We start from the raw sequence: 23,634 nt of genomic DNA on the forward strand, positions 1-23,634 counted from the left end.
GTTTTAGGAACCTTGCCACTTTTGACTGCCTTCCTCTTACGCCGACTTATCTGCATTTGGGTTCTCACTTGTTCTTGGATGTGACAGAAAATGGTCTCACTCAGCTGGTACAGTTATGCTGATGGCTCCATATTTTCAATTAAGGTCAAAACTTCCCTGTATCCTTAGTTGCTTAGGATGCAATAGTCAATGAACTTTACAAGTGAATTCACTATAAAACACATGGTAACCCAGGCTGAAATAGTCTCTTTCCTCTGTAGAGCTCAGTGTGTTTTTGCACCAAAGAGGAATAAAGAGAAAGTGAATTTCCTCATGTACTTTCAGGAAATGTAATTTAAGCCTTACATGCTCCGTCCTCGCTTGTAGTGCTCTCGCTTGTAGTGCTGTTTTCCAAATTTGTTTGTCTGACAATGTTATCTCAGAGAAAAGTGCACAAACCATCCCTTTGTTTTAGGAGGAAGTCATAAGAAAGACTCTTGTGAAACAGACCATTCATGAAGTTACTTAACTATTAGGTTTCTTGGCTGTTAACAGTTGCTCTCTCCTATACTTAAACACACGAGACAGGTAAAGTGTAGCCGTATGCATGGGCTTCACACATAGTGTTTATTGGAGTCGTTTTTGGGATCAAGAGAGAGAATTTCCTGTTCTTAGCTGCTGATGTAAATGAGCTTCTGTGGCTCCATGCAAGTATTCAACAGAGAGCAGAGCATGGACCTGTCTCCACACAACGTTTAACAGTAACCATGGGAAGACCTACAAAGGAAGAATATTTCCGTGCTTGTTTTGGCACAGCCTGACTCTTCAGCCCGTGTTAAACTAACGCCTGTGGGCTGAGAGCAGGAGCACTTCAACATTAACATGCAGATCATGCATGCAAACATTCCTGTCTTTGGCTCATTGGGTTACAACAATCTAATCCACAGCAGTCTCTCTCTTTTCCCCCTGCCTGAACTCTCACTTTTACTTCCTTGCTTTTCCCTGCCATTTCTATTCGTGACATCCCAGCATACATGTTGACGTTGAGGGACCGTTGTTTGGACATCCTATGAAGACGTCACATAGACCTGTGGTTCAAAAAGAGTTCCAATGTGAAAGTTTCCTTCCCGGACGTTCTGGTGATGTCAAAATATGACATTACTGTGAGTTATATATTCTGCTAGTTTATGTTCACAGTGTGCTTTCAGCAGATTAATACGTTTTTTATTTTCAGATTAATGATTTAATATGTAAAATGTTCTGGAATGGTGTAGCAATTGTTTTTTTATAACAATTGTGAATAAAAAGTAATAATTTCCCCAAATGAATCACACATTTGTTATTTTCTTTTCTTTCTTTTTAAATGATAAATGTTTGAAAGAGAGGGTCTGACTGGATCATTATTGGACGTGACAACAAGGTCACAGCCGTGACCATTGTCTGCTGTGTATTGTCTATACATCTGGAAATTTGTGAAATATTTTAATAAAAACTGCATCTAACAGTCACAGGCAAAGAGGTTTCAGCACAATGGAAAGCTCTGCGTCATTGTTGATGTTGATGTGAACCCAGGAACAAAATGTGATCGTCCACATTGTTTCCTCTTTGCTCCTCTTTCTCTCTCTCTCTCTCTCTCTCTCTCTCTGTCTCTCTCTCTTTCTCACTCACCTGTTGTGAGAGGCTGCTGCAGCCTGTGTAATGCAGGCTACAGCCAGACGTTGTCTTTCACTGCCTACCTCTGGCTCAAATGAGGAACAACACCATATTAGGGCTTTTACAGCAAAGCACAAAATCAATGTAATGGCTCTCTCATGTGGTGCTTTGAAGACATGACCCAACTAAACTGGCTCTGCCTGAAAGTTCATGTCAGACAAATCTAAACAAATGACTCCTTATGTCTCTGCTTCACAGTCTGGGAGATCAGATCTGACAATGTCCTCCACATCAAAATCTCCCCTGTACAAACAGCACCGAATCATGATCTCTACTGCTCTGCTCATTTCATCAGAGGCAGGTTGATGTGACACAAGCAGACTTCAGGGTGTGGTGCTGGAGTGTTGGTGTCTCAGTAACTCAGTGTTCTCTCACTGTTCTTCTGCTCTTCTCCAAAATGAGGTTGATAAAGTCTTCATCAGTCGCCTGAGAGGGTGCTTTTTTTACTGCTGAAGCTTATCTGGCACTTTGCAGTGATGTGGGCTGTAGTCATGCATGAGCCTTGTATATGGTCATATGAGGATGTATCAAACATCACGTTTGAACTAAATAAGATCATGTTGCTCACTTGCTTTTGTCTTAAAAAAGAATAAAAAATACTTAGTAACTGCAGGAAAACAACTTTAAAAGTACCACTCCTATCATATTCTGGTTTGTCACCAAGCAAACAGCCTGTTATATGTGTGTCAAGTAAATTACTTTTAATTGACTACTAGTGGTCAACACATCTCAATCGCGAAATATACAGCTATTAATTACATTTAAAAACATTGTTACGGTAGATTGTATGTAAATTATTTAACATAATTCTCTTTATATACAGTCTATGGTTATATATTATCATTCAATATAATATATAATTTAAATTGAACATTGAATTGATCTCAAGAGCATATATTTCCTCTGAAGTCCGAGTCTGTTATAGCTCATGCCTCTGTGTCATAGATTGCCATTTTTGTCCAGTATGATTCAAAACACAGTAATTAACAGGTGACATCTTCCTTTATTACGCTGAATGTGGGATGTGACTTTACTTTTTTAAGTTGATCCCACATACACCATCCTGCTGCCGTAAACACTGGCTCACACACCGAGTGGGTATGGATCCTCAGAAGAACACAGTCCCCAACGAATGAACCAGTTTTAGTAAAATCAATTTAAAACTACACAAAGTTCAAACACTATTAATTATATTAGCTGCCAGTAAGATTGTTTTTGATTGATTGTTTTGTCTTATTTGATTTAATGAGTGTCGTCAAAGGCCACTATATGTGTGTCACATTCAAGTGAACAAAAAATTATTCAGTTTGAGTCATATTTTCCAGAGATACAAATAAAATAGAGAAATCATATATTAACAGCACAGTGCACTGTACATCTCATCCAAAAAGGCACATGCTTTGAATCGACTAAATCTCTGACAGGTTTACAGTATAGACATCATCTTTAATCCTACATTAAGGGCCATGTGGCTGGAACGTTGCAGTGAGGTCGCCGGTCAGGGGACGTTTGACCAGATGAAGGAATTGTCAGCGAAGAAGAGAAAGTGCAGTTAAATGTAGACGACATCTAAGCACGTGTGTTTGTGTCTCCAATCTCAGGATGATCTTTCTCTGTGCAGTCGTCCACACTTACAGTCAGATCTGCTTTCATGCTGACAGTCTCCGTGTGGTCAGCATCAGGCTGCATGTCCGTCACGCTGACATCTGCACAAGCGTGTGTGTTTTGTTCATCCTGAATGTCAGGATCGGTGTCTCTTGCATCCGTGTGTCCTGTGATGTCATCGGTGGAATGAGCAGGCATTCGACTGGTCGTGCTGTGGTCAGTATCGAGGTTCTGAGTTTGTAGTGTGTCGGTGGAGCTGCTGGAGTCAGAGATCTGCTCCTTCGCCGTGTCATACGACCCAGTGAAGGTGCTGTCGCTGTACGACTGACTGGCGATGGTGTCCGTCTCACACCCGTCCAGGTTAGGGCCGTCTGTGTCAGGGAGATGTTGATTGGGATCGTCTTTCCCGTGACCATCTCCGATATTAGTGTCTTTACAACTGATCTCTCTGTCCACGTGCCTCATGCAAGTTCTTGGGGCCGTGCTTAGTTCATACATTTCATCTTCAGGTATAGAATCGAAGATGTAGTTTCTCTTATTCAAACTGTCTGTATGTCCCAAGTCCTGCTCCCTCTGTTGGCCGGCCTCGGTGCCTGCACTGTCCCCCCCTCCCCCCTCTCCGGCCAGCACGCTCTTCAGACGCTGGGCTCGGTCTCTGTAAACTTGGCACAGCTCAGCGTCTGGCATGTGGTTGCCGTGGATCTCCGCCAGCTTCATGTACACCACATACAGGGTCTCGGGGTGAGCGCCGTCCTCCAGGGCTGCTGCCAGAGCCAAATGGAAGTATCCCACTGCGTCGAAAGCATCCTGAACAGAGAGCACAGTGCAGTGGTCAGAACAGGTCCCATGGAAATCAATGCTCATCTTCACATTTGAAAATATTAGGGTTTGATCCATTATGTTTTCTGTTAAAGAACCAGATGAAGGTAAAGACAATGACACTGTTTCTCTGCCAAGACCGGAAGCATTTTAATAGGACATGTGATAATAGGGTTTTCTTTCTTTTTGGCAGACAAAGAGAAGTTCATGAGTGCATCAATAAGGAAAAGAACCCTTAAAAGAAGAAACATCTCCCAGTTTATTACCAAGGAAGTCGTATTTTTGTGTGTGTTTGTTATTTTGTTGGCAGAATAACGAATAAACTTCTCGACCAATTTCCATGAAATTCTGTGGAGGGGTGAAGCATAACCCAAAGAAGAATCCATCAAATGTTTTTCCTGATCGGGGGGCGGATCACAGATTTTTTCACCATTTTCTTTAACATTGCAGGATTGGGCAATTTCACAGAGAATAATTCATCATTAGAATTTTTTATTTAATTAAAATCATGTGCACTTTGGTGCAGATCCCCCAAAACTTTAAATGTGATTCATAACATGACTGTTGGACCTTGTCGTAGGTACATGTAAATGCTATTTTAGTGCCATTGTAGTTCATTCATAGTTTTGTGTTGTGATAATAAAAAAGGAAATATTTATAAGGGTGTAACGTATATTTTTCTTTTAATCATATGAATTAAATGTATTAACTTTTAGTCACTTACACTGTTTTACTGAGCTACGGTATCAGAAAGCATTTTCTGAAGATTGGTTCATTGACATTGAATTAAAGGGATCTAATAGCTGAGATAAATTACATTTACTTGATTTCTCAAATAAACATCCTCAAGTGGAATGTATGTCGCATGTATTATCTTTGCTCACACAATTCCAGCTCAGACATATATTGGTCCCCTGTACCTTCAGTTTGTGCAGAGTGATGTTTCCCAGTCTGCAGTAGACCTTGGTGTAATAGCGAGCCTGTGTGGGGTGCTGCAGGACCGGGGGGCAGAGGGACAGGGACTTGAGGTAGTAGTTTTCTGCCATCTCATACTGTTGCAGTCTGTAGTAGATTGTGGCCAGTCGATGGTAGGCTGTCCTCTCATTCACAAGCACACCTAAGGACAAACAACCATAGGCCTATATCAGCTACACCAGGTAGCTTCACATCTTATTTTAACTAAGAGACAGAAGGTGCTGACTCTTCTTGAGGCCATGCTTCCGTTCTGTACCTGTGTTGCTGGCGACCTGAACGGCCAAGGTGGCGTACTGCAGAGCCTCCTCCTGCTCCCCCTGGTTCATCAGCAGCTCAGTCAGTTTACTCAGCAGACGGAACTCTGAGTTTATGTCCTTGATGCTGCGTGCGAATGGCAGACTGCCGTCCTGAGTGATATATGAATAATTTGTTGAATCAGATCAGCCGTGTCAAGAGGCATTTGACAATGTAGGTTTCAGATAAATATGTCGCGTCCTCTTACCCTGAAGAAAGGCAGGGAAGCCATCTGATTTCTGTGGCCTTTAAAGTAAACGTCTCCCGCCTCCTCGTAGATGCTCATGGCGAAGTGAGGGTCATTCATCCTCAGGGCTGTTTTCACTGCTGCCTGTCAATCACATTGCACTGTCAATCAATACAGATTGGATGTCTATTGTTGGAATTTGACACAAAAAACCATTGCTGCTCAGAAACAAGGATTGTTTGTATGAACAATGCTCCCATCCTTCATGTAACTTCATTCAAAGAGTGTGTATATATATATAAATGGACGACATGACAAAAGTAGACTACATGAAAAGTGTAGCCAAATCTTCACAATCGCCCTCTAGTGGTCGGCTACAGTATAGGTCATGATCCCTGACTCCTCTATGTTAGCATATGGGACATGGGACTGCCAAATCTAAATTTTACTGATAAATTTGGTCTGAATTTGATGCCAATAAATTGGGTGAACCTTCAAGTTTCACAGCTAAGACTAAGTAAACATTCATATCTGTAGGAATTCAATGCCGCGGCTCTACACTACGATCACTATTTTACAGACTCTGGCTCCAAGTGAATTCAAAATGTCAAGATGGCAGCACCTGAGATATTTTAGCTTAATTCTTATACAATAAGAGGAATCTGAGACCTGTCATCCCCCTTTGAATACAGACTATTCATCTATTCCCTACTCCTCACCTGCAGGTACATGTCTGCCAGCTCGTCCTCATGGATGAGATAATATATCCGTCCCACTTGTAACCAGGTCTCTGACTCCTCCTCTCTCTTGCCCAAATCAATAGAAATCCTCAGGCTCTGCTTGGTGTAGTCCAGCGACTTACGTGATGATCTGCAACACACAAAACAAAAAAAAAAATTGATAACAATCACAGATAAGGGGGTTAGTGAGGAGAGGCAGACTCTCACCTCTCTGTGTTGAGTGACAGGTAGAGGCTGCTGAGGATTTCCAGGTACTCCCCCTCCAGTCTCTTGTCCTTCAGCTGTCTGGACACGGACACACAGTGCTCGTAGTAGACGATTCTCTGACCGTACAGCAGCATGTCGGCATACAGCCGACTCAGCACCTTGGCCACCACCATCTGACCTATGAGACAGACAGAAAATGTGTCCCCAATGGTGTCTGTGAATTTGATCATAATCAGCGTACAAAGCATGTGAGTCCATAGTTAACAAGTAGTAGGAGTATGCGGTCGTTACTTCACGAGTCAACTCAATGCTGAAAATGGAATAGCAGTAAAGAAAATTTAGTTTGAGGAGATTTCTTTCAAAGGGTTTAAGGGGAGGTCACTGTTTACGTCAGATTTAAAAGGGGTAATAATGTTCAGTAAGATAACTTTAATATAACTTTACATGTACAGAACTTACTGTGCAGGTTTCTGGCTTGTAGTGCAATTAGCAGTCCCATTTCATAGCACGCCCTGATGTCCTGTCTCCTCCCCCTGTCTTTGTAGCTCCGCCCCAGCCAGAGGTAGGTCTGAACGTGCTCCTCGTCTGTGGGGCTCTCCCACAGCCCATGAAAAAGGTGCAGTGATCTGGTGATACAAATACCATCACAGTTACTAAGTGTTTGCGCAGTCTGTCTACATTTACTCACACACACAGTAAGACAGATATCTGACCTGACGAGGAAACGCTCTGCTACCCATGATGCCCCTACATCCAGCGCCAAGCAGCCCAGGTTGGCCAAAGCCAGGGCCTGGTTCCTCTGATTCCCACTCTCCCTGGAGATCATCAGGGCTGAGTGGAGATGCCATCCTGCCTCCGGGACACGACCCTGTCGCCTCAGACACAAAGCCAGGAGGTTGTGGATCACTCCGCGCTGCGTGGGGCTGTCTGTACCCTGAAGAGGGACGCACACACAGAGACACTCGTCACACATGATGTACTTTGAGAAACAGATAGAAACGACTTTTCTACAATGTTTGTGTGCGTCAGTTATACCTGAAGTGATGAGAGCAGTGGCTGCAGGACACTCTTGGCGCCCTCAGCCTCACCCGTCAACACCAGCAGCGACCCGAGCAGCACAGAGGCCTCAAAGCCCTCCTCCTCATTAATGTGGCCGCCCATCTCCACAGCTTGTTGAGCACAGCGTACCGCCTTGTCCAGAGCGTTATACTGCTGATAGACTGAGGCCAAGCCCAAACACAGGTCCCTCTGGGTCTTCATGTCCTCTCCTTGCTCTGCTAGAGCCAAGGCTTGCTGAAGGTAAACCACAATCTGGGCGGGGAGCAATGAGGTTCCTTCCTTCCAGCACGGGTTCAGGCGAACAGAGTTCCTGATAAACAACTCAATCTTCTGGAAGGCATCATGGAGGGAGTGGTCTTTTCTGGAGTCCAGGCTCAGAGAGGCCAGCACTAAGTAAGGCATGTATTTACGATGATAGAGCCAGCTCAAGAGCCAGTTGAGGTCGAGGGGAACTATAGCTTGCCCCTCAGCAGCAGAAAGAGTCACCGAGAGAAACTGGAGCCTCTCAATGAAGGGAAGGGCGTCGTCTGTCTTCTTGAGGAGCAGGAAGAGGCTCGAGATGAGGTAGCAGACACGAGCCTCCAGGCTCTTGTCCCCCATCACCACGGATCTCCTCAGGAGCAGCATGAGCAGCTCCACCTCGTCCAGGGAGGTGAAGGTGTGGCCGGGGAGGCAGAGGAGCAGAGCACTGGCCTTCTCCAGAGTCTGGGGCAGTTTGTCTGTCATGCGCTGCTTCAGGTAGATGGAGGTGAGGTTTGTGAAGAGGGCGACGAGGAGTGGCATGTCAGAGAAACTGTCCACGCTAACGCTCAGAGCCTCCTCATAGTACACCCGTGCCTGAGGGAAACACATGAAGGGTCTGTGATGACAATTCAATCGATTTGAGACTTTTTATTTTATTTTATTTAGCATAGATTAGAGAAGAAAAATTGAAAAGTTACAAATAATGATATAAAGTGCAGAAGAAGGCAATTTTTATAAACAAAACTAGAAAATACAAAGTTGACATGCAGACCATATTATGACTATCTGTAGGAAATTATAGCCTAATAAAAACAACAAAAAGCATCACAACTCTCAATACAAAAGGATAATATGTGTTTATGTGATGTGGACCAGTGTGTAGACGAAGATGAATATACAGGATTGAGTGCATTCATGTTCATTTCACATTATTGTCACTTAAAGGGAAAATAACCTGCAGTAGTCATTAGAATACACTACACATCCACTTTAATACTATGACCTCAGTGATATGAATCACAATCTATTGCATATTGATCACTTACATAACATCAAGCCAGAAGGAAGCATGAAAATATAACACCTATTAATATAAGAGATGAAGTTCAAACCTGTGAGAGCTTTAGTTTCCTGGCACAGAGCCTTCCCAGGAGGAAGCATGCCCGGCGATGAGCCCAGTGCATGCCCATCCTCTTGGCGCACTCCCTGACACTCTCGAGGTGACCCGAGAGCTCGTCCTCCGTTTTACCACTGAAGGTCACCCACAGGAAGGAATACTGCAGGTCATACAGAGGCAGGAAGTCCTCCTGGAAAAAGAACAAAAAGGCAGTGACTTACTTTCGTGCGATTATACCTATACTTAAAATAATCCCAAAGGTGCGTATCTGGAAATGTGAATTTGACCAAAGTGGAAATAATGGTTGATTTCAGTGATAAAGCTGAGATTGTAAAAATGTGATCTGGTTGACAAAACAGGAAAAGTAACTAGATCATTGTTTAATTACTTTGTTAGATTAATAGAAGTGAGCTACTGTTGGGATGGGATTTATTTTGTTTTTCCACTGCACAATTAAATTACACATTAAAGGGAAATGCTTTTATCTGAACCCTTTAAGGATCTTAATAACTACGAGGGGAAACATTTTAGAAATGAAAAGGCTCAGGAGTTACAGGCCATAAAATTATGAATTAGCTGAAGAGTGTAGGTGGTGCTGGAGAGGCTGTTGCAAATGTGCACACAGGTTTACGTCTTGATATTTCATTTTGATAATGTAGTCATAACAAAGCAAGCCAGAGAAGTTGTTCATGTCCTAATTTTCATAAACCACCATATTTATCTGCCATAGAATCTAGGTTATGTGAGCTCCTTTTGCTTTTCAGACATGAACTCCAAAAAACTGGGTCTGGACCTTTTCTGGAGTTTGTCTTTCACTAATGAAAAATGCAGCAGGAGGCGTGTTCACAACAACAGGAATGTCCAGAAGATCCAGGCGAGGGGTGAAGTCTGAACAAAACATGCAGGAGGCATGACGTAAAAATTCTACTTCAGAAATCACATGTTTGTGTGTACATTACATTGACATCGGCGGTCGCCCTTATCACCAAAGCTCTATAATGTTGTTGTCCTGCAAATTTGACATCTTTGTCTGCATCTTCTAAGTAACTCCTCTTTTTCATCCTGAAATATTTGTAATCTTTTAGTTTTTTTCACGTTTAAATCTGTGGAAATGTTGAAACATCAAAACACCCAAACACTCTTGATGAATTTCCTGGACATTTCACTTTAGTTCTGGAAAATGTTCGGTGCAACTGCCTCAGACATTTGCATTCTCACAAACAGCTCTTACAGAAAACATCTGAAAAATGTCTGGAGTTCAGTGCATGTCTCAGAGCATCTTTAATGTTACCTTATCTACCACAGACATACAATTAGAAAGCAAGAAAGGAAAGTCTTTGGGCCTCAATGATTAATGAAGTGATGAACTGAGAGTCTGCTGACCTGGAAGTGTTCATAATTGAGCAGGGTCAGCGTGGGGTCACTGATCTCAGACTCCTCCACCTCCCAGCTGTTCTCCTCTGAGAAGAGAGCTGGATCCTCCTGGAACTCATCCAGCTCCCTGAACGTGGCGAAGGTCAGGTGCTCGCCCTCATTGGGCAGAGGGTTCTGGGAACGGTAGAGGGACAAGCGGGGGGAGGAGAGAGAGAGAGAGGCACGTGGGGAGGATTGCTCCGGGGGCGTCCCTCCACTTCTCTCGCTCCGCTCTGAAAGGACACTCTGACGCGTGCTCGAGGAAACCTTATGTTCTGTGAGAAGAGGACAGAAACAGTAGATATGATTATCAGAGCAGAGCAAAGACGTCCACTGAGGTTTTTACTAACCGCTGTGATTTTAAAAGCTTTACCATGTTTTGGCTGATTCCTGATGTACAGGAAGTCCGTCTCGTCCAGTCTGTCTGGAGGCACACAAGGTAAATCAATTTAAGCATCACTCTTCCAGTTGGCAGTAAGGCTGGAAACACTGTCCTGTTTCAGTTACTCACAGAATAAATGCAGCAACTATGTAAGAAACAAACATCAGCTGCACATCCAATGCAAAACATGGCCTTGAAGGTTCTGGCACCACTCCCTTGAGTATCTCTTGATCAGGGCAGTTGTTGTTTTTACCTAGCCTGTACACAGAGCTGATGTCAGAGGAGAAGAGTCGTTCAAGCAGGCCGCAGTCACTTGGCTCAGAGCTGCACGGGTTAACCTGAGCCAAGCTGGCCCTCTCCTCCGCCGTCAGAAAGACCAATTGTCCGTCTCTGTGCAGGAAAGACAAAGACAGCATTATCACCTCAGCTGTCTACCCTCACTTCCTCGCCTGTTCCACCATGTACAGACTGCAGCGACAGTGAATGGGATTTCATCAAAGATTTGTGGGAGACAATAACCAAGTGGTAGTCAATGTGGTGTCGATTTAGATAAAGTGCTTCAGAGTTTAAAAATGACGCGCAACATCATCAGATCAGTTCGTTCAAGCCGCATCAAGTATTGTAGAACAAAAAAGGAACTTCTTACAGGGCCATGGTGTCCAGAGGCTTGACATGGACCTTCTGTACAAAACCAATGTGTCCTGTGGATGTGTTCGTTCCTATGAACACACCCAGACCTCGGACCAGCAGACCCTGGACCTCCACAATGTCACCTTGGTTCAGCTGGAGTTCATCCGGCGCCAGTGGACAGTAGTCAACCACTGCCACACAGGAACCTGTGACTGAGATATATGATGAGGACAAACACACGGTATGAGACTTTCGAGATAAACATGTAAAAGGATGTCTGGTCATGAAATATGTGGACACGATTCAACGCTTTTATATTGTGCCACATTTATATAATTTATTTTCCAAACAAAAAATTGATAGTTAATTCTTGTAAATTCAGAACAGCTAACTGATGAGATAGGAGCAAACATTTATAAGAGAATAAGTGAGCCAAAAGCAAAGAAAGACCTTAAAAAGTGGGACTTTCTCACCATCTGTGAGTTTGTCACATAGACTGAATATAAAGATGGACTTCGTGTCTCCTCTTCCTCCCTCTATCCAGAAATGAAACCATAACATCCCAGATACAAGCACTGCCATCTTTGCAGATTTAGAGCCAGAGGCTGTTTCCGAAATCATTCACTAATCTGAGAAAATCTGTCGGATGAGTGGATGATTTGGGACAATACCAGATTCTCCACAGCAGTGATCACAGGATGGAGCTGCGGTCGCGAGGTCCTACTCTAACACATGTTTGACCCTTAATGAGTCAGTCTCAGCTGTCAATCATGAAGTTTCAACCCATTTTTAGGGAGTCAAAAACAACGTATTAAAACCAAATTTACTGGAAATGAAAATGACCAAAACCCTCTTGGAAAAAAAGTGATTTGCTCTTTAGTTTGATCCATGTCCCAGCTTACATTGCAGTGCCTGTCCAGTACAGTGTGTCTTCTATGTAAACATATAGTTCTGTATGTGTGTGTGTGACCTTACCGATTGGATGTTCAAATTGTTCCTTCTCTGTTGGCGAGCATCCAGCAGAGCCTGGGTACTTCCTCAGGAACCACCTGACCAAACAGGAAGTGCATGTTAACACATCTGTGCCCATCGAAGTGTATACATCTCTCTTGAGCTCAGTTCAATCCGCCTACAGTTTTGACAGGAGAATGTTTTAGTCTTACTCTTTCTAAATCAAGGAATGCAAGGAACACAGTGACTCACTGGTAGAAGGGATAGGGCAGTGGCTGCATGGCATCGACTGGCACCAGGCCGTGGCTTCCTGTAGAGAGCATGGTGCCCTCCCTCATGTTGTCCTGCCCTGTGTCCCTCACCATGAGCAAGTCATTCTTTTTGAACGACAGCTGTTCTTCCTCTTCTTCATACTCCTCGCTTCTTGTAAATAGAGCCTTTGCAAAGAAGGATCCTGCGAAGCGAGTCACGTGAACACGCATCAGCAGAGACACAGCCACATGCAAGCAAACAAGTGCTTACCCAGACACCTGAAGTATTTTCAGAAAGTGTGTTTGTGTTGATAAGAGTCGCCGGACTTAAGTTAAAGATCAGCAAAACGGCAACAGCCAAACTGCTGCGCCCTCATTCAGTCACTTCCAAATGATGGATGTTATATAACCTCCCTTAATGTAATTCCCATCACTATTTGCCAGCACTGCAGTCCTCTCTACCATTCCATGAAGCGTTTTGCCTAGGGGAAATGCTCAGGTGAAATGAGTCATGTCTGTGTAGACCAAGCAGGAGGGAATCAATACACATTCCAGGAGGCAAAGTGGTATAATAGTTTTGCTTTAGCTGCTAAATGTTTAGAACAGAAAACAAAACAAATTACTCAAATTCAGTTCCACTTCTAACTTAATTTAATCACACAACCATAGACATAAAATTAATATTGAATCGCATACCTTACTTGTATAAGAAGTTTATAGTAGAGTAAAATAAAGCACATTTCGTTAAAGCATGAACTATACTTTAAAACTCTGACAAAGAACTTTTTTCATCGATTTTTGCACCTCTGTGGACAAAAGCGGTAGTGTTTCCAATGTCACCTGTCGTAAAAACATACATGTAAGGAGCCTTGCCTTTAGCCTAGCGTTTAGCCCGGTTGGCTTCCTCCACTTCTGTTTCCTCCCCCTCCACCTAACCCTAACCCTAACCCTTTTCAAGCTTGACTGCTGTAAAACTTTCTCTGGGCTCACGGATAATCCGACCCGACTAAAGACATTTGGAATAGCTTATAGAAAAAGCTGTGTTAATTGGGGTCAGTGAAAAACTATTTAATAGTAATGGGATCACAGCAGCCGCTGGTTTCTGTTAAATGCTCGATGTTCACTGTCGTCAATTGTCTGCATTTAAAGGCAAAAGGAGACACTGTTCAGATTTGAGTCAGATAGATTATAACTTGTTTGGATGATAGATTCAGTGTCAATAATTCATTCAAACTGTCCATATAAAACTCATCGATCTTCAATTTAATTATCTGAACCAGTTTTACTGACCTTCCTGCAGTAAAAGTCCCAGGTACAGAGTAGCCAGATGTTCCTCATCCACGCTCACATTGATCTCCAGGTCGCTGAGCAGCTCTGGGTCCAGCCAGAAGGACTGATCGCTCAAGAAGTTCTCCAAGCAGCGAGCCACATAACCTGAGAAAGAGCACACACAACTCCACAGTAAATACAACAACCAATGTGATGATTAATATGTCAGAAATAAGACAATGAATGCAAATGGGAATTTTAACCAGGTCCTTAAAGGCCCTGAAAACTTTCCAACGTTGTGTTTTCCTTTACAACACTTAATAGTGATCAAATAAGCATCGATCAAAGTTAAAGCTGAAAGCTTATCACAAGACACACAGATTTGAGTAACAGTGGCTTTCTGAATGCTTATTGGCCAAAAGTATATCACCTTTTCATAAAGTACTTCCAATCTCAGAGAACAGCAAAGACAAAGCTCTCTTACCCAATGCTAGGTACGTTGAAAACTTCCAGATTTCCTCCACAGTCTTGAATGTGAGCACAAAGCTGTCTTTCTCAGCGTGGACAGACACCAGACGTGCAGACAAGTCCTGCAGAGACAAAGCCTCATTTCTCATGTACTGAAGAATAATCCATCTCCATAAAAAAAATACATTCACACTATATACTGTATATCACACGGTGTTATATAGGCTCTTATCAAATCATAGTTCATCTACCTCTTTATTATGACATCAGAAACTAGTGCAGCTTGGTTAAGTTATTCAGCACTCACTTTAAAGAGCTGGATCACGTCCTGGCTGTTGCTCTCCACCACTCGCAGTCTTGTGCGCAGCGCCTCCTGTAGGGTTTGGTCAGGATCCACGCTGGAGCGCCTGCGCCCAGTGAACAACAGCACAATTTCTAAGAAAAGGACAAGAACACCTCTGTTAATCACATTTTAAAAAAAAATTACAAATCTAATGTGAATAATCTTTTGATGAAATCAGAAATATCATAAGGAACAAGAGAGAGGGCTGCATCATCCACCATATGAAGAATACGAGAATAAATACAAAAATACTCACGATTCTAATCATTTTTTTAATTAATTCAATATAATTGTACAAATGAGATATTGTATTTTCTCTGTCTGTAATCACAGAGAAATAATGAAATGTTTTATTTTTTTAAAACAAGAGACAAAACTTTTAAGAGTTCATAAAGGGTTCCTACGAGCACTCATGTTTCCTCGAGATGCTTTGTGAGCACAATGTTCATCCCTGGAGGAATAACTTTGCTATTAGGCTCTAACTGGACTCTGTATGGCCAATTAAATCCATTTGAGAGGAAGAACCTTGGGGGACGTGATGGATGGAGCTAAACTGCTGAGTGAGTAAAACATTAGTAGACAGAGCAATGTGCTTCATCATTATGCAAAGATATAATGCATGGGGAATAGTTCTGGGTATTAAAGTGTAAGTAGTTTAGACTGACTGATGTATGTACACTAAAGATGAGGCTATGGACTGTGGTGAGAGCGTCATTAGATGTACCTGAGGAGAACTTATCTCCCAGTGACACAGTACTTCCTCTAAAGAAGGCTTCTTTCTTCTTCCAGTAGCTCTCAGGCTCCACCTCTCCTTCACCTGACTCCACCACGACACCATCCTCCTCCTCACCTCCACCTGAAGGACGACAGATTCAGGAGGCAATCCAACAGATCAAGTTAAGATTGTCATCTTTTCTGACTCAAGGGCAAGAGGAGAACATACAGTACATGCTGAGGTAGAAAACTCACACTCTTAGTCGGTTAAGCCAGTGTTTCCTAAACAGCAAACTGCATTTAGATTTTTTTGATACACAGGTGTGCATAGCGTTGAAACAATTTCATCAAAATGGTTCATCTCAAGGGCTGTTCAAAGCAGGCTTCAATCACAGTGAAAGTTCCAGACTGTTGAGGGGATTTAACTTGAAATGTTACCAGATGACACAAAGTGGAAATCGTTGCTCTTGCATTTATGAAAACATACAAATCAGTGGTCTGTATTAAGTCGGATGGAACAGGTTGAACCTATGAATTAAATCAGTGGTTCCTAACTTTCCTCCTTCGATGTGCCTCCACAGCCCTGGGAAATAGTCTCAAGTATTCTTTCACTGAAACCCCTGATGCTATATTCAAAAGGTTCTTATTTAATTATATTTTAACCTGGAGGTTTTATAACACTATTGATTGTATAAAAGAAGCAGACCGGCTATCAGGAGAGGACATATGTCCACGAAGTCCCAACAATATATATTAATTTTGACCTCAGCACTTGATCTTAATAGTTAGAAATCTATAAATATCAGTCAGGTGGATGCCAATAATATGGTTACAGCTGTAAAGAGGCGATGAACTTCCTCAATTGTTCCATTGTGCAGGGAGGATGTCCCAAACACTTCCTCAGTTTGTGACCACAACACATCTCAGTCTTTAAATCAGCCTCACAATATGTTGGTGATCCAAACTAACAGATGAGTTGCTGTGATAATACGAGTGACAGATGTTCCAGAATAACCCTACTGTGCAACACACGTTACCTTGAGTCATGATGTCATTCCCTGAGAAGGGATCATTTGTTCCCCCGAGAGTGTACGGTGGTTCCCTCCAGAGAGCGTCCAGCTCAGCAGGAGAGATGTCTGTCAGAAGGAAAGCAAATCCGTTTTAGACCTGGACAAAGAGATCGCATTTACTCCCTTTTAATCATCATATCATGACATACGTAAATTTCATAAGGTTCTAATAATGTGTAAATATTGTGAAGAATAGTTCAATATTTTGGGAAATATTCACTGTTTTGCAGATATTTAAATGAGGAGATTGACACCTTTGCAAAGTTTTCTTTAACAGGTTGGCTTGGCGTTCTTTTAGTCAGAAGGAACCTAACTGGGTCCAAAGGTCACAGAAATTCCAAAGCTCATTATGCGATGTAGTTTAAAAATACAGTGTCACCCTCGGTGGGGGTTAGCCTATAAGCTGGACTATTTATTTTCTGAATGACGAAACGTTTAACTACTAAGGATACATGAATGTAAGATGTATAAATCTACTCATCATAACTTAGATGCTAGAGAACTTTCAATCAAAGCTATAACAACAGACCTAGTTTGATGATGTCACGAAGCAGCGCAGGGTAATGAGAGTAGTCTTCACAACCATCGCCAATGAGAAACTTTGAAAACCGGTCAAGACTTGGCTCAAATCATGTTCAGAGATTTGGTCATTCGTTTAAGTTTTAATAATTTAATGCAGCTAATGAATAAAATTGAATAATCATGATCCATTACGAGTGACTGTTAGCTAGGACTAACCAACTAGCTAGTGTCATGAAAACATTTTGAAACATTTTGGATAATGTATATACACTTGTCAACAAAATAGATAATGTAGGTATACTATTTTGTTGAAATTTTTTTGAAAGAATTGTTACATATTTTATCTTTAATATTGTGGTATTTATCGGATATTGTATCAGGTGTAGCTGACTGTTTCCAGTCTTTAGCTAAACTATGCTAGCAGAGCTAGTGGCATTATCTCCTCACGTTATTTTAATACGCTTAAATGTTGAACTATTCTTTTAAAGAAAAAAAAACATCCAGGTAGAGGAGAGGAAGTTAATGTCACTGGGGTAGATGGGTGAAGCAGTTTATACTGGAAGTCTGAGCAACTGGTTAGTGTGAGTGTTATTTGGGTAAAGGGGGGTAAAACAGTGACGTTGAACGCAAACACACACAGATACACACACACCCACAACTGCAATGACATCAGAAAACCGTCCAGGCTCAAAGAGTTGTCCTGCCCCTGACTCTTGAGAGCATAGTCGCATGTTTTCACAAATACTGCTTCATATGAAAAGGCAACATTGTCCAATCATGTCCAAATGATGCCAATCATAATATTAATTTTCATTTAAATGGCACATTTCTCTATTGTCAACATGCTTTGTCAGTGCAAAACCACAACAGAACAGTGTTATCTTAAGACAAAGCATTCACAACAAGACAATGGGGCGCACAACTTGGCAACACAGCGCAACATGACATTAGGGCTGGGGAAGACAACAGCCTATTCTTGTCCATCCTACTACACAGAGCACAGTTAGCACCAATAGGACTGCTTGGGTCAACACGAGCACAGTTATGCTGCTATGGTACAGTTACACACCATGCCCTGTTTACCTTCTTGGCTAAATGTGTTACCCATGTTGCATATGCACACAGACCCACGCTCCTGTCTATCTGAGCGCAGGGGTCCGTGGCATGACAGTACTGTGGTAGCACAGAGAGCAGGCTGGGACCGACCTGTGAAGGAGGAGAGGCAGACTTTGATGAGCGGTCCACAGCAGGAAGAATGGAGCAGCGGTCTGCAGCAACAAGACGCCATCTGGCCCAAGAGCCGGCAGCTCCCAGAGATCAATGCCATCCCATCAGTCCCCCCCCCAGCCTCTTTAACAACAATTCACTCTCTTCCTCTCTGCTGGACAAGCCCTGTTTCCCTTCCTATTTCTGTATTCCCTTTCCTGCCCTGCTCACTCCACCAGTTAGTGTTCACTGAACGAGGCTCCTTCTGTCCCTCTGCAAGCCTTATCTTTTCTTCTTCTATATCGGCCTGAGTCTGCTTCTATCTGTAATCCCTCTGTCTCTCACTGTCTGCATCTCCCTCCTCCCACCAGTATCTCTCTCCTCAGTAGCTGCCCAGTTAGTCAGTCAATGCATAAAGCACTCTCTGCGACTGGTATGAGTGTGTGTGTGTGTGGGGGGGGGGGGGGGCAGGCCTCGGTGAGAGTTGTGTTGTGTGTGTGTGTATGAGGGTCAGGGAAAATATGCACAGAATGTGTGTCACAAAGACAATGACTGAGTCTTTTGCTGGTAGAATGTATTGCTGATCCACTGTAAGGCAATGCCACGCAGGGACAGGCTGCAAGGTCACGGGGGGGGGGGGGGGGGGGGGGGAGTTGTGGCACAGATCAAGGATCAGTTTATCCTCACCACACACTTCAACACAACTCTGCCCTCTGCCAGGAGAGGGGGAACATACAGAGAGATAATAATAAGACCTCAGCACACCAGGAGACCATCCCATGACTAAAATGAGTTAATTCCTTTATGCTTTAGATGACGAAGGTCGGCACCTTCACATGACTGCAAAAAGTGCCGTCGCTTCTCTTATGTGACCCGTCGCTCTGAAAGGAAACAGCCTTATCAACAATGGCTCCTTTCAGAGAGTAAATGTCTAAGTATTATTTAAGAGAGATAAAAACAGCCGATATTATCATGTTCTCTTCAATACACACAGTGTAGGCCTGTGGTTAGATGGCAGTTCATTGTAATTGGCCGGTACTCATCCAGCACAATGTGTTCACTCAGGCAGTAACAAATCATTTGGTTAGTGATAGAACATGATGCCACATTGCGAGCAGTGTGTTATGTTCTGGCTGTGTCATTATAACAAATTACAGACAGTATCCATGTTTAGCTAATGTATTACAACCCATACCTGTGACGTATTACAATCCAGGCAATTCAAATTGAATTTTTTTAACACAACGATCACACAGCATCACCTTTAAAATAGTCATTGTGAACTAGGAAACAGTTGCTTGTTTACACAGACACAGAGAAGTATTGTTCCTGACCATTCACCACATGTAAATCTAATATTCATTCTCTTTTTGCTCAGTTTTTGGTCCCTACCCTTTCATGAAGGAAATCCCTGGCCCTTTAGCTGCTCATTGCTCACAAACTAGTCGCAAAATTTGTCAAAGCTTAGTGTTAACCTGAACTCAATGTGTCCAGTAAATGTTTACTGCTGCTGCACCATGAGTGCGTTAAGAAAAAGACAGAGCTGCAAATGATTATTCTATGTTATTTTATCAAACAATACAAATAGTTACAAGGTAAAACAGTTCAAATTACAATCCTTGGTGATTCAGCTTATACTATATACTTAGTGGCTTTATTCAATGATTATTTTTAACCTTTATGAGATGTTGTTTTCTTTCAGCCTTGTCTACTATGTCACTGCATTTTACCACTTTGTAGGAATATTTTGACTTAAAGTCATAAACTAGCTGATTGTGCTATAGAGGAAACTTGTTTATTAAATATTTCAATACATCATCCAGCAAAGTTGTTTCCCTCAATCATAATTCTGGCAACTAACACACAAATTGAACCCGTAGACTATCAGGTGAAGCTATATGCTTTGTATGTAATGTGGATCGACAAAAGCAAGCTGCATCTTTGCTGCTGTATCAGAGAAAACATCTCCCACTGATTTGCACACAGAATTAATATTGAACTTAAAACTTTATTATCAGAAATTGAAATAGAAATGAAAAAGTCTCTTTGATTTCTCTTTATACTGCTGATGAGCTAGGTTTAAGGTTAAACAGACCTTGTTTAATCAGATTAAGTATTTTAGGGTTTTCTTACATTTTTTTGTTAAGGAGATGTATAATTAGCTGTTTCATGTGTTACATTTAATCATTCTCAGTGGTGGACTGATTTGAAAAACTCTTAATGAGGTTTGTGTTTGAGTCAAGAAACACGGTATCATACAGGTCTTACAATGCAGCCTTCCACTTCTTTCAAATGTTTAACTCTAGGTTTGCAGCACTGTGGCTTTAAAATCTAATCTTCCAACTAAAGGTCCTAACATTTTGGAGAGTTCCAGCACTTTTAAGGAATTTTACATGCTCATCCAAACTCAGTTGAACTCATGAATCCATACAATAAAACATTTCAATACAAAACAACTGATTTGACGCCGTGTTAGAAACAACATTCTTGAACCCTGAGACAGAGAAGCTCTACACGTGAGGCTTTTTGTGACTTGCATCCCCAGCCACTACATGATAATCACTGAGCATGCTGGGAAACAAGATGCATTAAGTTTCTCACTCATCCGTCTCCTGGCCGTTCTGCTTCGGCGCGGACAAAGTGGCTCAAATCATGTCTGAGACCAGTCTCTTCATCTTGTTTATTTGTCGGCTGGAAGGCCATGACTGAATCTGAGCTGTAAACAGGTCGGAGGCCTGTCGGAGCATTTCCCTACACTCTGCCAGACTCCCCTGCTTGTTTTCTCATAGTGAAAAACAGATTCTTTCTAATCTAATAAACTCAGACCACTCATGGCTGATATGTGTGGTCACATGCTCGTCCTTTGTTAACACTGAGAGCTGCACAAGGGCCAGCGGCTTTCTCCAGTGATGACCACTTTCAAACATGCAGAGTTTGTTGAGCTATCAGTGCAGTCTGATTTTGTGGTGATGCTGTGTAAGTGTCAGTATCTTCTTGGCTGAACACCTGTGGCTCTACCTGTTGTTTCCTTCCTGCTGGAGCATCGAAACCTTTCCTCTCTAGGACTGAAGCTTTACTAAAGTCTCACAGAAACACTAGATGGGATTACAGACATGTGAAGCCACAGTGCGGGTTGACGGGTTCCTGCCACCACATACCATCACTGACCTCCACACAGTCTGAAACCACAGCAAAAAGCTTGCACTGGAGTTGTGACACTCGGCCGTCCATGACAATAACATTCAACCCTAATAAGAAACACATGGTGTCAGCAGTATCCGCCTGTGTCCACACGCATGGATTGTTTGAGGTGTTTGTGACTCTGTAAGTGTGTATGTGTGGGTCTGTGTGTGTATTTGTGCAGTCCGTTCTTTTTGGATTTGGAATATGCTGTGCAGGACTTAGTGGAGAGTAATATGAGACTGGGGGGGCTCTAAGTTTAGACGAACCTCATGTTAGCTCACTCACATGCCTGTGTGTCTAGGGCTGAGCCCCCTGCAGGGTGATTCCCACACTGTTGCTTACCGGCATTTGTGCAAAACTGAGAGAAACATTTTAGAACCATAACTAACCTTTGAGACATTTACACAACTTAACAAGTCCCTGATGATGAAACTGCATGATATCTTCCATCCTTTAACCTGTTGCCTGACAGCAGCTTTATGGTTATGTGACTAAGTACAAAGTACAGCAGTGTTAAACCATATAGAAGAAAGTAAAAAAAACAACAACACTTACCTCTGTGTTGCCTTCGGCTCTCCCTTCTTAAGTCATTCCTCAAGTGTGCGCCAGAATGTGTGTCATCGGTGTATTACTGTGTATGTATATATGTGTGTGTTTGTCACCATTTAACTGGTGAATTGTATCTCCTGACAGCTGCTGAAACTGTCACCATTCTCCACTGTCAGCCAAAAGGGCAGAGAAGTGAAAAAGCAGAACCAGTGAGAGTTTGTGAGTATGTGTGTGAGTGTGGTTGTATGTGTGTGTGTGTGTGTGCCCCTCTGAGCGCTTCAGAGTCTATCCCAGACAGCATGTCACTGACTGAGGAAGTTTTGCAGTTAACTCCTCCCTTCATTTCTTTGGGACTAGGGTACAGCCTCCTCCTCCTCCCCCCCCCCCTCTCTCTCTCTCTCTCTCTCTCTCTCTCTCCTTTTCTCACTCTACACACACGCACATACACACACACACACTCACACACACAGACACGCACACTGTCAAAATGTGGAAACGTATGAGTCTATTGGACTGAAGTGGTGCAAACAGGTCAAGTTATTGTTGCCTTTTTGTTCTGCCTCGTAAAAGCTATTAAACCCAGGTAAGCATGTGACACCTCTTCCCATTTAGAATCAAAAGCACCGTAAGTGTATTTCCTCATTCCACAACACCAGTCACACCAGTTTCTTCAGACACACTGCAGGGGAGGGCAGCAGATCACTGCGAGGCCACAAACAATCAGCTGGTTCCAATTGTTCAGTCCATACCTGAGGAATCACACTTCTTCATTCCTAAGGTGCAGAGCCTGTTCAGCCTCCGTCCTGCCCATAGAGTCACACTCACAGCGCTAGCATTCCACTTAATGTACGACAAGAGTTTAACCCATATGTGCTTAATGACAGCACAAAAATAACAGGATATGGCAGTGACCCCCTTTTTTTCAATCTCTTTTATTTTCTGGGAAATGTCCATCCCTAGATAAAAAAAGATAAAAAAAGATAAAAAAAGATAAAAAAATCCCATGGCCAGCGGTGTTTTGGTTTCTGGTAGGGGTTTTTCCCCCCTCTTCTTAGTTAAATATAAACTCTGGAACTGATTGTGTATCCCCAGCCTCCAGTGCACCGTGACAAAGTCACCCTGAACGCAGAATATAAGCCGCGCGCTGCACATGTGATCATGCAATTGGCCATGCAAGGCTGCCCGACACAGACCAGTTACTCTGCTCTCTTTGCAAAAGTGTGCGTTGGTGTGTGTCTGTATGTGGGACGTAGAGAAAGCCAGGGGAATGTGGTTATATTGAATGGCTACGAATTACATATAGACAGGAATGGGTGGAGATAGCAGTCTAGCATTACAGGGTGGACAGTGCCTGAGCGTGTGTGTGTGTGTCCGTACCTCCCCAGGCCATGTGGTAGGACAAAGGGCAAGGATTGAGAGGGTTAGTTAAGAATGCAGCCTATTGCTGATCGCTGCAGCAGATAGTGGAAACACGGCCTGAGTGCAAATCAAAAAGACACTTAAACAATTTACAGAGCAGAAAAACACAGAGCGGAAGATTGAGCGGCACAGTGCCACAGTAACGTTGTGGTATCATGTGCTCAGCGGGTCAAATAAAAAGGCTGTTATTTGTCCCCAGTGTTGCTGTTTTATAATGTTTGTTGGCAAACAGTTGCCATTGGGAGGAGATGGGGTCATGTCAACACTGGGCCATGCAGCGTATTCCAGTAATAACACACACCAGGAGATGTTTGCCTCCCTTGTCG

At 42.8% G+C, this 23,634-nt stretch overlaps 1 protein-coding gene across 1 annotated transcript; it reads right to left on the minus strand.

The window, feature by feature from the left end:
- Nucleotides 1–2,675: 2,675 nt before the first annotated feature.
- sh3tc2 (SH3 domain and tetratricopeptide repeats 2) lies at nt 2,676–22,183 on the minus strand. The gene is made up of 22 exons (XM_062393663.1): nt 21,896–22,183; nt 16,397–16,495; nt 15,370–15,501; nt 14,610–14,737; nt 14,319–14,424; nt 13,856–13,999; nt 12,567–12,768; nt 12,339–12,412; nt 11,380–11,575; nt 10,987–11,123; nt 10,725–10,775; nt 10,322–10,626; nt 8,934–9,128; nt 7,555–8,415; nt 7,233–7,453; nt 6,979–7,145; nt 6,520–6,697; nt 6,292–6,442; nt 5,594–5,716; nt 5,348–5,498; nt 5,037–5,233; nt 2,676–4,104 (listed from the first exon to the last, which is right to left on the minus strand). The coding sequence occupies exons 2-22, from the start codon at nt 16,404–16,406 to the stop codon at nt 3,262–3,264; spliced, it is 4,572 nt and encodes a 1,523-aa protein (XP_062249647.1). The 5' UTR covers nt 16,407–16,495; nt 21,896–22,183; the 3' UTR covers nt 2,676–3,261.
- Between the last annotated feature and the right edge of the window lie 1,451 nt (nt 22,184–23,634).

The sequence above is a fragment of the Platichthys flesus genome, chromosome 8 (assembly GCF_949316205.1).
Source record: "Platichthys flesus chromosome 8, fPlaFle2.1, whole genome shotgun sequence".
NCBI lineage: Eukaryota > Metazoa > Chordata > Actinopteri > Pleuronectiformes > Pleuronectidae > Platichthys > Platichthys flesus.